The 16,567-nt window shown below is 39.6% G+C and overlaps 1 protein-coding gene across 1 annotated transcript in view; it reads right to left on the minus strand.

The window, feature by feature from the left end:
• Abca8 (ATP binding cassette subfamily A member 8) overlaps positions 1-3,419 on the minus strand; it is a 58,929-nt gene extending 55,510 nt beyond the window's left edge. The window contains 1 exon segment of the mRNA XM_071604038.1: positions 3,348-3,419. Within this exon segment, the coding sequence (XP_071460139.1) occupies positions 3,348-3,365 (18 nt within the window). The 5' untranslated portion in view covers positions 3,366-3,419.
• Between the last annotated feature and the right edge of the window lie 13,148 nt (positions 3,420-16,567).

Genomic DNA, 16,567 nt, shown 5'->3' on the forward strand with positions numbered 1-16,567 from the left:
TAACAAAATACTCAAGGCTGGGTATTTTATAAAGAGGTTTATTTGGCTCACAATTCTGAGGGCCAGAGGAACCAAACAGCATGGTACTGGTGTCCTGGAAATGTTCCCTTGGTGGCATCACAGCATGGGGTAAGAATGGAAAGAGAATCAACTGCGTGCAGAAGGGGTCAAGCTCATGAGGTGGTCTTGATTTACAACCTGCTTTCCTGAGAACCAACTTACTCTGCAAGACCAGCATTAATCCCTTCCCCAAACAATGTCCCCAATAGCCTAATTACCTCCCCCTAGACCCCCTATTTTTAGGGTCCACCATTTAAACACCACCACATGGGAGACTTACTCTTTTGTGCATGAACCTGTCCTGAACAGATCACTTCCTGGAAACTCCCTGTCCTCATTCCCAAGCAAAGATATGTTGCTGCAGAGGTTTGCTGTGTGGACCCCACAGGGATTTAAAGCCCAGTTAGGCAACCACTGAAGGAGGTACCAGACCTTCATGTAAATACAGGTGGGAGTGAGCTGGTAAATAGGGAAAGAGAAATGCTGAGAAAGCCCCACCCACGTGTGAGTCCTTTGTACTGGGTTCAATACAGAGGCTGGAGCAAGAAGTCTACAATCCCTCAACCTATATTTGCACTGAACTGAGCAAAACCCACAGTGGCTTATTGATGGGGTTGGGGTGAAAGAATGGAGAGAGATCCCCTTTGTGGCTCAGGTGGACAGGGCCAGAGAAAGTTGAGGGTAGAACAGCAACAGAAAACAAAAATCTATAACTTCCAGACCCATTCTAAGCAAAAACATATGTTTGCCAATCTGAAGAGTGTGTAGGGTGTCTCATTATTTGAATTTGTATTATTTTGTTTTTCATAGAAATTTTTCATGTTGAATGACTATTTAGATTTCTTCTGTAAATAGCTTTTTCTGTATTCTGTTTAGCTTTTATTTTTTAGTTCATTATTATTCCAGATGCTTATTTGTTGCTAGTTCATTAGCTTTGCCAATCCAAAATCAGTGTATATTTTATCATAAGCAAATTTTAATTTTGTTTTAGTCAAATTTAACAACTTTTCCCTCTGATTCTGTATTTCCTGTGTATATCCGGTTTAGAAAGTATTTCCTTTTGGGAAATTACAAATATATATTCCTAATAGTTTCAAAGATTTTTTCGTTATAGTTACCTTTTTAATCCAAGTTTATTTGTGTATAAGATGTGAGACAATGACCTACCATGTTGTTGTTCTTCTTTTCTTCTGTAATTGTCAGGCAAGTTGTCCAGACACCAGTTACTTGATGGTTTCTCCTTTCTTAATTGTTGTGTCTATTCTCTCAAATACCAGATGTATATGTATATGTGTATTTATACACATACATGCATATGCATTTTGAAGTAGTCTACTCTTTCAATTAATCTCTACGTGTATGTCTTACGTACAGTCTAGTAACTAGAGCTCCATAATAAGCCTTCTGAAGTACAAGGAAAGGTCTTTCTCCTTGTTCTCTTCAAAATTGTCTCGACAAGTCTAGGGCCATATCCTTTGTGTAGATTTACTTGGTCGATGACTTCATGATTGAGTTTTATTTTAATTCCTCACTTTAGTAATAGGTTTGGCATTCTTATTATACCTTTGCTGATTTTTAGCATGTGACTTTAAAGGCTAAGTGGTTGGGTGTATAAAAGATGGCTCTACAGCTCATGTTTCAATGGAAGGTTCTTTCTATTTCTGGTAACATGGAGTCACTAGTTTCTTGAGATTAATATTTGTCTAATAAATCATTAACAATTTCTTAACCCTGGGGTGAATTTCTAAATATTCAACCAAGTATGAAAATTTTATAACTGCTTCAATGTTTAGAAATCTAAACTGGTAGCTATATTTTATGAAGTGAATTATGTTATGCATGCATTTTTTTTGTTTGGGATGATCGTGCATTGTGTTTTATTTTCCTATTAAACCTATGCTGTCTTTGCTTTTAGTTCTATCTTCATACCTTATAAATTCTTTTTAAATTGGTAAAAATTTCTTCTTTTCTCTCCTGTACCAAAGATATGAGAGGTATTTACAGTTCTTTAATAGTCACTCTTAAATTTTGGAGTTTCCCAGGGAACTATGACTTATTTTATGAAAGCTTAACATCTTTTACTATCTCTGTCTTCTTACAAATATTGTCTAGATATTTTAATTTGCTGCTGAGTTCCAACCCGATCATTCTAGTCGTTCTTACTTAGAAATGTGTTCAATTTTTAACTTAAAGTACATAGTGAAATAATTTTTCCAACAATAGAGAGTGATATGTTTGGGACTGTGTTCGAGGTAGAGGGTAAGCATTTCCCCTCAATTGGGATTGGGTTGGCCTCTGCTGGATTAAGAATTCACCAACCTTTGTCCTCTGTAGGGTTAGTTCTCTATGAAACACCCTATATACTTTACCTAAAATTGCCTGCAAGGAGCAAGCATTTTTCTTCTATGGATACTGCCTTCTCCTCTAAGGATTACAACAGCAGTAGACCAGAACTTTCCTCTAATAAAGAAGCAAATCAGTTTTATGATATTTGACATTGAGTAAAGAACATGTAGAGGAGTGTGTGTGTGTGTGTGTGTGTGTGTGTGTGTGAATTAGTAGAGGAATATATATCTACATTTTATTGTAGCAGGGATACAAAATTCCTCAGAGGCTAATACTATTGAAGCCAGATTTAAAGTTAGGTAGTCAGTGTAGTTAGATAAATCGGGTCTAATGCCGAGTGAAATCTAAAATGGAGGCCATGCTGGCAATGATTCCGGGAAACGCAGGACAACTCATGGAATGTTAATGAAGTCCCAAAAAGGCCCTAGGCCAAAGTCCACCTCAAAGAAATGTTAATGAACAGCCCCCAGCAAAAAGGTGCTGACTCAGAAGTCCTTCCTGACCAGATTACTTCTTTGGCCCACCTGTGTCCCACCCCTCGGGCCTTCCCACCTACATTCCATCACTGAAAGAACTATAAAAAGGGGAGACAACATCCCTTCCACGGATTCCACCTCTTGGGTCCCCTTCTTCCTCCGGGAGAAGTCTTTTCTGCTGTCCTTTAATATAAAACTTCTAATTTCTACTTTGACCTTGCCTGGGCGTGCTTCTTTGGTGTTATTCTTCAACACTGGGGAAGCAAGAACTCCTCACCAGTCAACAGCGGTAACACTATTACCACTTCTCTCCATAGCCCCAGTTAACCAACACTATACAAATACGATTTGCTGGGCCTCCCCTGAAAACTGTGGAACACAAGTGCTTTTGTAAGGTCTTTCCTGTGGGAGGAATGAGGAGTCTAAGCTACATTATAGAAAATAAAGAGATTCTGGAATGCTTACCAGTTTTCTGGGAAGCATGCCAGGAATATGACTTGGAAGGCTGGGTCAGGACTTCTACCACAGAGCCAGCAGCTCCATGGCAAAGACTGGCAGCCGGCTCTTAAGTCCTGACTTCTGAAGTAAGTGGTCTCCTCCCTCTCTGCAGACCCCATGGACACACAGGGCTGCTGTGAACTGGTCCATAGTGATGAGGAGTGGGTATGAGCCCACCTGAAGCCCCTGTCCCAGCCATGGGACAGGATCACACACGGGGTGCTGCTGTTTCCTAATCAAAGCTGGGGTGAGGAGTCCAGGGGCCAGTTCCAAAGGCCATCCCGTTGGCCAAGGCAGGCTCAGAGGATATTGCCAGAGAGGAAAACTACACAGGCTGTTCACTGAGGCTGGAAGCAAGTCTATCGGATGAAGAAAAGAGGTCAGGAAGCCCGTGGAAAGAGAGAAGGAGGGAAAGGAAATTTCAAGAATGAAATAGCAGTAGGTCAGGTTGCTCCATGAGAGGGTGCTGAGGCTCCCCATGGGCATTCTTAGTGCAGAGAATTATGAATGGGCACTTAGAAGGGGGTCATGCAGGGCTGTAGGGGACAGTGAGATGGCTCAGAGTGAGATCTTCTGGCTGTGGAATCAGCCATAGCCCTGGGTGGCATGGAGCCATCAATCCCTCCCCCACCCCTTCCATCTTCCACTGTAAGTTAGTATTACAACTTTATTTCTCCCCAACTGGTGTATGTTCTTCAGTTGGTAAAAAGACTGATAACATGAATTCCTTGATACGCATATGGCAAATGGTTTCCAACTGGAATGACTTGACTTTTATCTTTTGATGCTGTTTTTAAATTCAAAACAAAATGTTTATACTACAGAAACATGTATCATCTGTCTACCACAAACCATGCACATTCAAAGCAGTACTGTGAGAAGGAAAAGCTACATATTTCACATTCTGATTCAACTCATGATATTCAAAGAGGAAAAGATTCTGGAAAGCTTCTCAGGTTTCTAAAATTCTTAGAGCCTGAGAATGAGAGAAAGGGATAATAAAAAAGATTTCTGTAAATGTTCTTGGTAAACAGTCTCAAAGTCAGAAAAACACAATTACTGTGCAATAAAAGTGAAAAACTATAACTTCAAATACAACTCAGGCTTCCAAGTCAGTTCTTAAGATTTTTAAGTTCTTCATAATCAACTTGTTAGCCAATCTCTGCTTATTCTTACTCTCAGTTTCTGGTTTAGAATAATACCATATGTGCATACTTGTTAAAACCTCACATTTTAATTCAATTGTTTTACCTATCTAATATTAAGCTCCAGATATCAAAGCACTTCAAAATAGCCCATTAATTTTCAAACTAATTTCTCTACAGATATTTAACCTTCAGTTCACAAAACCTTATTATTCTGTGACAAGATAAAAAGAAGGAAAAAAAGAAAATCCCCAAGGCCAAAAAAAAAAAAAAACAAGAAACCACAAAACAAAACAAAAAAATCAAAAACAAGACGAACTTACTTTTGGGAAATATGAAGCAAGGGATCTAGAGACACAGTTTATCCGCTGGTGACCACAACTGAAAGTAAACAACGTACTTTTTTTTTTATCCCGGTCCCTAGCACATCTCTAGAATTTGCTTTATCTGTTTGACTTTATAAAAAGGTCCCGGACTGCTTTCAGAAGACAGGCTATGATGTCAGAGTCAGCCCAGCCAAACAGCAGGCCCACGTGATCACTCTTGTCTTCTCATTGATATTCAGCCAGTTCCTGCAGAGCAGTGGCATTTATGCGTGGCTGCCTGAAGTATCCCATGAAGTGCGTTTGTAAGCAGCAGACCCAATATTCCTAAACTTCTAATGTTCATAAACTTCTCTGTTACGCCCAAGATGATTGGGGCTAACATGGAGGTTTAAAACACTCTCTTTAAACCAGGAGAAAATAAAGAGAAAAGCTCTTGCTCCACCCAGACCTCAGGACTCTTGGGCAGCCTCTCTCAGATAATCATCGAGATCTGTATTCCCCAGAATCCCAGTTTTATTTTCCTTCAGTTCAGACTCTTTTCTTGTTTCCCTTGAGACTTATTCTTTGGCCCCTGGATTATTTGATTGTTGAATTTTGAAATATTTGGGGGTTTTCCTTGCTTTCTTTTGGTTTTTGATTTCTAGTTTGATTCTGTTTTGATCAGAAAACATTTTGCATGCAAATTTTTTAAGGCTTATTTTCTTAACCAGCACAGGATCTCTCTGAATGAATATTCTGTATGCACTTGAAAAAAATGTGTATTTTGCTATTGTTTCATTTGGCAGATAGCATAACCATCAGGCCAACATCCAACAGTGGTGGGAATGAGAGTTGTGATGATTTTCAAGTCTAAAGCCTGTACATTTATCAGTTCAATCTGTCAAAATGATATTGATAGTGAAAGACCCCAGCCCAATAACTTTAGGCCCAGTAATAAATCACCAGGGCTTGCTTCCACACCTGCACAGACGTCAGATGTATTTTTCAGAAAATCAGTTAAGTGTAACCGATTAAGAAAGGACAGGATGGTTGGGAAAGGAACCAGCACGATTGGGCAAACAGGATCATACAATGAAAAAACCATACAATGAATAACAAATGTTTTTTATGTGGTTTTTCCAGGAACCTATAGTGAAAAACAAGTTTACCCTTTAAGTGACCTATATGCTGGATTCAAAAGAGCCAATGAGATACCTGTTACTGTGCTAGGAGGGAAACTGACCACTGTACCCTATAAAAGATCTGTACCCCAAAGCCCGGTGTGCCAGTTCACCGAAGCTCCGGCTGAGGTTTCGCTGGGCACCCGCAGGCGCCTGTGTATCAATAAATCGCCTCTTGCGTTTGCAGCCAGTGCCTCGTGTGTCTTTCTTGGACAGGGAATCGGTGGGTCTTTCAATAGCAGAAAGTATGATCAACTACATTTGTTTTTGAATTAGGTCAGCTACTTATTTAAGAAAAATGATATAAATATATAAAATCTGTAACATATTTTAAGATTATGTTAAAGAAATTTACCTTCAATCTCCCCTACCTGGTTCTCTGAGGTGAAACTATATTTATCAACTCTCTTATACAAAGTAGCAAATGCCCACAACATATTTGGAAATGCAATATTAAAAGGAGTCATAAGAAGGATAGTAGAATGAAATAGACATTATTACCTTATGTACATATATGACTCATGACGGATGTGATTCTACAACATAAACAATCAGAAATTATACCCTATTTATGTATATCAAAGTGCATAAATGCATTCTACTGTCATATATAACTAAGTAAAACAAATAAAAAATATCTATATAAAAAAGGAGTCAGCGAATGTATAAAAATCAAAAAAACAACCCCTCCTCAGTAGACATTAGTTTTCTTTATCATTTTTTTTTTTACATCAGCTATAATACATAATCAAGTTTTGGTGTTTTCCAAATCAATTGAACATACCTCATAAGAAAACACACTGAAAACTATTTTAAAATTTAGTGTTTATCTAAAATGTTCACATAATTTGGTCATTTGAGTTATTAGTTATACAAAATAATACATATTTATTTTAAAATTTAATTACCTAACAACTTAAATTGCTATTTTCAGAATAGCAAAAATTCATATTTCTCAATTTGGATTAAAAAATAAACAACCCCTGGCCTTGGCATGTGGCTGGCTAGTGCTAGAGTGCTCGCTTGGCATGTGTGAGGTTCTGGGTTCCATCCCCAACACTGCAAAGAAAAATGAAAAAAAAATTAAAAAAATAAAAACAGAAAGAAAGAAAGAAACCAACCAAAAAAGCAAGTAAGTTAACAATTTTTTTTTTTTAAAATTCAAGGTGAGTCACAAAAGCAAACACTGTGCTTCTTCTGTGACTTACTTTTCTCACCGTAATTCTTGTGTTTTAACTTTATTTAGGCTCATAAAAATAATAAAATAATTGGTGGAAAGTTTGGAGAAAAATTGAAAAAAATTTTGTTATACTTAGTATTTTAAATATCCTATCAAGGTAATTTTTAAAAAGTTAAGTGATATACAATTAAAATGGAATTTAATCTCCCTTTCATCCATAATCTGTCAATTATCTATCATCTTCTATTATTTACCCATTATCTATCTATTTATTTATATATTTAGTATCTTTTTTATATTTAGTATCTATTAATCTAGCATCTGACTATAATTTGTTTTCTATCTACCTATCTTCATTATGTATGAATTATCTGTCATCCTATCATCTACATATAATTCATTATCTACCTATCACTAATATCTATGTTTGTATCCATCTCTGTCTCATGATCAGTGTACCATCTATTCATCATCTGTGTATGCTTTCAATTCCTTTCTCTCTCTCCACCCCACTCCCCACCTTGCCTGTGACTGACTGATCTTGGTCAGTACTGTCACTACTCTAGTACTTGCTCTTTTCCTTCTGGCATGAAGATACATTTTAGTATTTCTGTTGTAGCATGGGTTTCACAAGAGCTTATGCCAAAGGTCAGGTATTATAATCAAATATTAGGGCATAACTTTGAGGCTACAAAAATAATTGCCTTACCCAACAGCAAAGGCTTATCCAGAATCATGGCCCACATAGGCTTTAAGACTCTTCCTAAAGAGAGGAGCTTCCACTTCAGTGAGGGATAACCTTCCTCATCAAAATCATCCAATTCCATACCTGGAGTCCTCCTGGAAAACCTGAGTTGGGGGGAAGAGAAAAGAAAGGAGAAAAATGTCTCTCTGCTTCCTATAGCTCCAAGTATGGGGAAAGTAGATGACTTATTCATCTATGGCTTTTCACATGCAGATGTAAGGTCCCTAAGCCGAGATCCAGCTGCACCAGGGTGGCCTGGGAGATGCTGCACCTTAGGTCAAAGTTGTAACTGTCAAAAGATAATCTTATTTTAAGGGTTCCTATGTCATACATGGATATTTACATATGTATATGAACACCTATCACCTTTCTGTAATTTAGCAATCATCATTAATACAGATGTTCCTATTGGGGGGGTGGGGACCAAATCAAAGTTTTATGCATGCTAGAAAAGCACTCTGCCACAGAGTTCCATCCCCAGCTCAAGGATTCATGTATTTGTACATTAAGGTGGTCTGAAAAATACAATACACACACAAAAAAAAATACAAAAGTATCTTGACAAGGTAATAAACGTTCATGAACTGAGCTTGTCATAATGGTAAAACATACCAATGCATTTGCTTGTACTTAAGAAAATGCTTCTATGCTGATGCTGCAGTTAGGACATCTGAATTTACAGGGAAGGAAGCCTGCCCTCTTCTTCCCTGTATGTGCATCCATGTTTTGCACATTCAGAACAGTGGCAGGAAGCTGTGGGAAGAAGACATTGAAAATAGAAGCAGTAGAAAGTCATAGAGCAAGATGTCAATGGTTTTCTAGGAAGAAGACAGCCTTGTGGCCTCTTTCCAGAAGCCACAGCAACTTGACCCTAACCAGGTTGAAACCTCTTCTGATTGACCAAAGTAGACTGAGAAAGACAGTTAGGGCTGAAATAGGCGTTCAGAAAATTGAAATCATACCACCGATAGTCCTAGGCCGGGACCAACGACAGTGGCAATCCAAAGAGAGTGACAAGTGACCATATGATTTAGAAGTCTGGGGTGCTCAGCTTAGAGAATGGATAGAAGCAAGTTGTTGTGACTGTAGATGCTGTCAACGGGAGTCATATGGATCTCTAGAACCAGGACATCTGAATCTCTCCCTTAGAGCAGGCGGCAGGAAAAACAGTAGAAGGAGAGAGTTTCCATGAGCAGAGCTCATGGGCTAATAAGGAAAATTAGCAAGGAAAGGGACCCAAGGCTGTGCTGGACCTGTGAATGCAGGACGCTCAGTGGCAGAGTGTCACTAACTGAGGGAGAACAAGTTCTTCATGCTTGGATGAGAGGCCCGGTTCCCAATCTGTGGCATAAACCAATAAAATCCTATGCAGGTGCAAAGAATGCATTGTAAATACAGTGTGCTTAATGTGTGCGGCATTGAACACTAACAAAGTGCAATCTCCTTGTCTTGCCATGTTTACCACGTACACCACAAAGCAAACTCAAAGAGACAACCAGTCCTCAGCAATATACACACAGAGAAGCGGAGTGCCTTAGCCTCTTGGTTTTGCACTCTTGGATTGCAATATGAGGTCGTGACACTTGACCACCTTGTATTCCAATGTAATATGTCATGTAGATTATGCCAATGTATGAAATTGTGTGCTTCCTGGAGTCCAGTTTCAAAACTGTATTTCTTTTCTGTTTTTAATTTGAAAGAAATCTGGCCTGTTACATATTTTCTACAGGCAATTTGGGGAAGAACAGCTGAGAAATTAGATTGAGGCTTGTTCCTGGTTTTTAGGTCACAACCTAAGACTGAAGCACATCTTTATAAAACATCATTACAGTCTTAATTTGATAAATATATTTGATAAATATCAGTCTGGTAATTGAAGGAATCTGGTTACAAGAAGGATCAGGGGCAGAGGGTAAAAACAGTCAGTTAACATTCTAGATGTGTGGAAGGAAGAGAGTAAGACCAGTCCAAATGGCGATCCAAGTCTTAATTTTGACAACTCTTACCTTATTTTTAAAGGTGCATGCTTGACTGTGAACAATTATATCCCAGAAAAGAACCTAGTGTTCTGGAAACAACCTAACAGTTGGCAGCTATCATGGAAATCTAGGTTTATTTCCCATAGAACTATTTCTCCCTTCCCTCTGTTCACACCAAAGTGAATTCCTAAGTATAGGTGAGTGTGAATGATTCTTTCATTAGAAGATTGAAACTGTGCAGGTACTTAGCCTCAAATTCTGTTCAGGAATGCTCAATATCCGTAATTCATTACTTAGCTAAATATCGGTTTACATCACATTTGAAAATCAGAAAGAATTAGATGCAAATTCATAAAATTTGATTTCGAGGATTTGTGGGGCAACAGTGCTTATCCACAGCACTGAGTTTTCTTGCCTTTGTGATGTGCTCATATTAAATCATGAGTCATAAACTGACTGACTGGCAAGGTCTTTGTGTTGCTGTGGCAAACAGGGAGCTGCTGCCCTAATTCTCCATTCAGGAAAGGGACTGCCACTCAGCTTCAGGGAGTATGGCCAGAAGACAGCCTCCAGATGTCCACACCTTCAGAATCATCCTCAGGAGCTGTGTTAGTTATCTTTTCATCACAGTGACCAACACAGCTGACGAGAACAACTTAGAGGAGGAAAGATTTATTCTTGACTCCTGGTTTAAGAGGACTCAGTCCATGGTGAGCTCATTGTAAGACAGAACCATCGTGGTGGAAGGACATGGTGGAAGCTGCCCAGTTCTTGGCAGCCAGAAAGCACAGAGGTGGGGGGAAAGGGGCTGGTGAGAAGATTTCAGTCCTTCTGGGGCATGCCCCCAGTGAGGTACTTCCTCCAGCTAGGACACATCTCCCATCCAGCTCCCAGTGGACTCGTCTATCAAATGGATGAGGTCAGACCCCTCCTGATCCAATCATTGCCTGAACGCCTGACCTCTGAAACCTGCTTCTTTGGGGACCATGCTTTCAACACATGAAATTTTTGTGGGACATTCCAGATCCAAATTATAACAGCTGCTGAGAACTGGCTGGCATGAGGTCCTGTTCTTCCTAGGGTAATTTGTATCCAGTGACCAAGGGAGGCCATGTGTTATCTAAGACTTTCTCGCTCTGGCTTCACAACACAATTTCATTTCTCATTCTTTCCTATCCTCCTTCCTCATCTTTCTTTTAATACATTTTAATCCCTATTAATTATCTTACTTTCAAAATTCCAACTTAGTGTCCTATGCTAGAGAATTCAATATTTGATGTCAGAAATGGTTCAAGAAAGCAGATGCTGAGATGGTATTTTGAAACTAGATTACTTCCTGACTGGGAATGAGAACCCCATCAGGATTGCTGATCATGGAGGTGGTGGTAATCCAATTGCTGAAACTTGTACTGTTGAAGAATTAGGAAATGTATTGATGGGAAAGTATATGCTAGCAGACAAAAATGTATCAATCTTTGGAGGAAAAGTTTAATATTAGAGTAAAGATATTTGATGCTTTTTAATAGATATTTGATGATTTTTAAAAGATATTTGATGCTTAATACTTATGGAAGGAATACTTAATATAAGAGTAAAGATTTTTTGATGCTTTTGTCAAACAGTATTGATGGACTATATCTGTGGTAGCCACTAAAATTGTATTGGAAAACTGAAAGAGATCTGACAGTCTAGATGTTCCACCAGCACTGTACTATAAAATGATGATGATAAGTTTGCTTAATTTATGTTGGCAGTGATAAAGGATGGGATTACTGTCCTGCATGAGATCCAGATACATGATCACATTTGGCACAAGGACAAAAATTTTGTTGGGAAGGCTGAGAAAATATAGCTGTAATTCTAATTGATTTATTTTGTAACAATTTTAACACAATTTTTGATATAATCACTATCTGGTATATTCAAGTTTCATTAGTAATATTAATTTGATTGATTTTAACAAAATCTATGGTATGGGGAGATCCACTTAGAACCTGCTGAAAATGCTCTTCTGATGGGAGATAACTAGCTGGAGGAGGAACCAGAATTAGCTAGTCATCAGTTCACACATGGAGTTGATCTGTCCTTTCCTTCCATAAACTTCAGATTTTATTAGTGGAAGGAGACAAAAGATGTCAAGCTTGTGAACAATCACAAGCAAGGCTTTATTTTTTTTAAATGAAATACTTATTAAATTGAAATACCTCTTCAAACCAGGAATTCACAACATTTTTCTATAAAGGACCAGTTAATAATATTTTAGGCTTTGTGAGCCACATAGCCTCTGGTGCACATACTTCTCAGTTGTGTTATTGTCATCTGTTCACCACCCTTTAAAAAGGTGAAAATCAATCTTAGCTTGTCAGTCATACATACTAAACTGTGACCTGTACTTGCCTACACCACTTAAAGGCGATACCTCCTGTTCCTGAAATGACATGAATATTAAAACTTTGGAGTTTGTCCCTTTACTTCTTTTGTTTTATAAATGCTGCAAACTATGCAGGAAAATTCACGAAGATAAGAACTTATAATCAAGCAGGCTTGGCCAAGGGCAGATGGCTGGATGGTATAAAGAATCTTTCACCCAGACTGGGACTGCTCTGTCCTTTACCGTTGGGGGGGTTTGGGAGTCTGATACTGACTGTAGACCAAAATAACAAGAAGATGAGCTGACTAGTGTCTTGTAATGTGCATTTTAAGTACATACACTTCTCTGATGGGATCCAGGGGTGGCTTGACTGTATTTTACAAGGATTATTATACCTGGTTTAAGGGTTGCCACAGCCTGACATGGCTGTGTGAGTAGTGGGGTATAGAAGATCTTGCTGGAAACTTTGACCCACACTTTCTTGATGTCAAGAAAGTCATTCTTGATACTTTTCTTGCATATAACTTGGCAGTACATCCTGCAAACAGAAACACATTCTGTGTGGCCTAGAAAGAATTCTCAGAGCCACTCTCAGGGCCCCAGTGCACTCTTTTTTTCTGTTCTAGCACATACTTTAACTTCAATAAAGCTCTGCGAGGGTCCTTTCAAATATCTGGCTTTGTGTTGCTGTGGCAAACAGGAGAGTCCTTTCAAATATCTGACGCTATGCAATCCACACAACTTCCCAACTTGTCTTATGAGGCCAGCCCTACTTTAACACCATAGTAGGGAGATCACAAGGCATTAAAAATAAGGGATCATTCTTGATGGAATGTTGAATGTTTTAAGTCTATGATTTGGAAGAAAGATTTCCACAATCAGCACTGGTATTCAAAATTGTATTGAAGGTCCTAGCAGTGTGAAAATGAAGAAAAATAAGGTGAATTATGTAATTACCAGAAAGGAGCAATATCATCAAAGCAGTATTTCCACAACTTTGGGATAGACAAACTATTTTTTTAGACAAGACACAACAGAATTAATCATAAATTAAGAAATTCTGTTCATTAAAAGAATAATGAAAAGAATAAACCTACCATGAAATCAAAGGAATATTGTGTATCATCCTTATAGCAAAGGAGGACAATAAGAGCAGTCCCAGCCTGAAAGCCTGGTGATTTCTTAGAGGCCACTGACATTCTCTCATGGATGCTGGGAGCTAAGTTAACTTTATCTTTAGAAAGCTGCTGCTTTGCATCTGTGCCATGATAGCTGCTTCCTGGGCTGCTGGTCATACAAAGCAACCTGAACAAGCTAGTTCTGCCAATGTTTCTGCTGCCTAACATATAAAACCCCTCTCCCTGTGAACACTGGCACAGAACTGAGGGCACTGTGGAAAGGACATGTATCCCTTGTCCAGCCAGCCGTCACTGGACCAAACTCTGTGAGGGAGAAGAGGTGCTACTAGGCGAAGCATGGTAAGGGAAGAGGTGTTCCTGTCCTGCTGTTGACACTGCACATCTGTCACCAGTCTGTCACCGCTGGACCTTCCCCATAAGTATTTCCCAACAAACCTTACCTCTCACCCCATGCCATCTCCAGGTGTCTTGGCCTCTTGGCAACCCATCCCACTAGCACAACTGGGCTCTGGTTGTTACATATTGGCAGCATATATCCACTACAGGTCTACCCAACAAAGGGACTCATGTTCACAGTATACCTGAAATTCTGTAAGTCAATAAGCAAAAAGGCATTGAACTTTATTTTTAAAAGTGATCAAAATAACTCATTTGCTACTTAATGCAAAAAGTATCCAAATGATGAATGACATTGTGAATAGATGTTTAATACTGATATTCATCTGTGAAATATAAATTAAAATAATGAGAGACTCCCCCCCATTCCCACTAGTATCTGATAGTGAAGAGGTAAATAACAACATGGAAGCCTGAGAATCGTCATGTACTATTGATATAATAGTAAATTTGCATGATTACTTTGCAAAAATATTTGACAGTATCTACTATGAGCAATTACCTCTTCTAATACCTAGCAGCTGGTCTCCTGTGCATAGATAGAACAGAAGCGAATACTTTGTCTCCTCTGGGCTGGTTAATTTTCTGTGTCAGTGTGACTGGGGTAAGCGATCCTCCTTCTCCTGCCCTTGCATTTCATATTCTTGGGCCTTTGGACTTGAACAGCATTGGCCTCCCTTTTTTCAGGCCTTTGGGTGTGAACAGGTACTGCACCAGATTGATAATGGCAGATTGCAGGACTTTCCATACTCCATAATTGCTTGAGCCAATCCTTAATAAATCTCTATCTCTATATATCTTAAGACTATGTATCTATGTATCTCTCTCTCTATTCCACTGGCTGTGTTTCTTTGGAGAATGATGATGAATATATTTGCCAAAAATGTATAAGAGGATACTTATAGCAGCTCTAGTCACAGTAGCTAGGTTGGCTAAATAAACTGCATTATATTTATACAGGATTAAATTACACATCAACGAATAAAAGCAATCTGTTGCTGCGGATGTATTTCATATTTAACAAGCTGAGCACAGAATAGATATGATGTGCAGAGACACAGAGACTGGAATGGGGAGGTGCTCAGATAGGTGGCTCTGACCATACTGTTTGGACAGCTACTCGCCCTGCCTACCGCCCCCCCCCCCCCCCCCCCGCCTTCCCCACAAGAAGAACCATCTCAGTATTCACAATGTGGTTTCTATGAATATGACATTTGATGCTACAAAAATAGAGGTCTTTAAAAAGCAACCACAGGCTTCCACAGGAACACGGAGTACTCATGGCCTAAGGCTCTTCCGGCGGGAGGAGCTTCCACTTCACTGGGGTTCATTATCCAAATCATTCAGCTCCTGCTCCTTGGAGAGCTTCAGGAAAACCTGAAAGGGAGGGGTGAGCCCAGAGAGGCAGCTGTTACCCTGCCTCCTGCAGCGCTGAGGGAGGGACATCTCACACACTCATATTTGATGGGAAAATCACTAAAACTGACCCACCTGCTCCAGGGTGGACTGGGAGAAGCTGTTCTCCTCTGTTTTACTGCATAAGGATGAATATAAACTAGGGGTTCACACATTTTTAAATCTAGTTGGCTACTAAATCTTCATAGGGAACAAATGCAAATTCAGGCAAGCAGTAAATGAAGTGATAATCAAACATTCCTGGACAGGACACGTCTGCTTAGGTTTGGAGGCCAAGGAGTCAGTGCTATGTTCCCAAGTTGCTTAGCAGTTTTTCAAATCTGTCTTTAAGGCATGAGGCAATGCCGAGGCCTCTTCCTTCCCCGCACATGGGTCCGTGATTGAGCTGCCGTGTCTGAGAAGCAGGTGGCGGAAGGAAGAGATGTTCTGAACAGGGAATCATCAGGAGATAGCTGAGATGGGTGTCAGTGGATTCCTAGGCACCTATATAATATAATTCTAGCTTTTTTCCTAGAAATCACTGCAGATTGACCCTCATCAGATTGAAAACTCTTCTGGTTGACAAAAATAGATAGGGAAGAACAGTTACAAGAAGAGCCCAGTAGACTGGTTTTGGGTGGAAACATGCCACTAAAAGTCCCAAGCCAATAATGACAGCAATGCCAATCTGGAATATGCTGTGACAAATGGCATGGCCTGCAGAGCTGGGGTGGCCTCTTCAGAGAATGGACAGTCGGTGTATCACGAAGGCATCAGGTGTTATCAACAGGGTCAGAAGATATTTCTGTAACGCCAGATTTGTGGGACCCCAATGGACCTCTAGGAGCCAAATCCGATGCAATCACACAAGAGTCTTTATTGCAAGCTCGAGCCTGGACTCACAACCGTTACTACGCAGCGGTCCTGAGGAGTGAGTCCTGGCCCTTAGTTCAGTGAGGAGTTATAGGTTTTGGGGGATACTCTATGTGTCACAACATCACGCAGCAAATCATTTCACACGGGGGGAAAATCAAACAACAACTCTTAACATTGATTAGCACATTGACTGGCAGAAACAAGTTGGGTAGGGGTGATTGGTGAGTTCAAGAGGGGGATACATTTGAATTGACTGGTTTAAGCCATGAGGGGTATACGAGTTAAACTAGAAGGTTGCCTAATGATGTTATCAATCACCTGGTATTTCAGGTATCTTCCCTGTCTCACTCTGATTGGTTGTTGTTATGGTCCGAAATTAGGTATCTGGCTCCACAGGCCTTTCCTGTTATCACTCAGCAGGGTTCATGTTATGTGCCTAGGAACCTGTTTTCCAAGGACAAGGGTAACCAACCCC

Source organism: Marmota flaviventris, chromosome 17, assembly GCF_047511675.1.
Source record: "Marmota flaviventris isolate mMarFla1 chromosome 17, mMarFla1.hap1, whole genome shotgun sequence".
Lineage (NCBI taxonomy): Eukaryota > Metazoa > Chordata > Mammalia > Rodentia > Sciuridae > Marmota > Marmota flaviventris.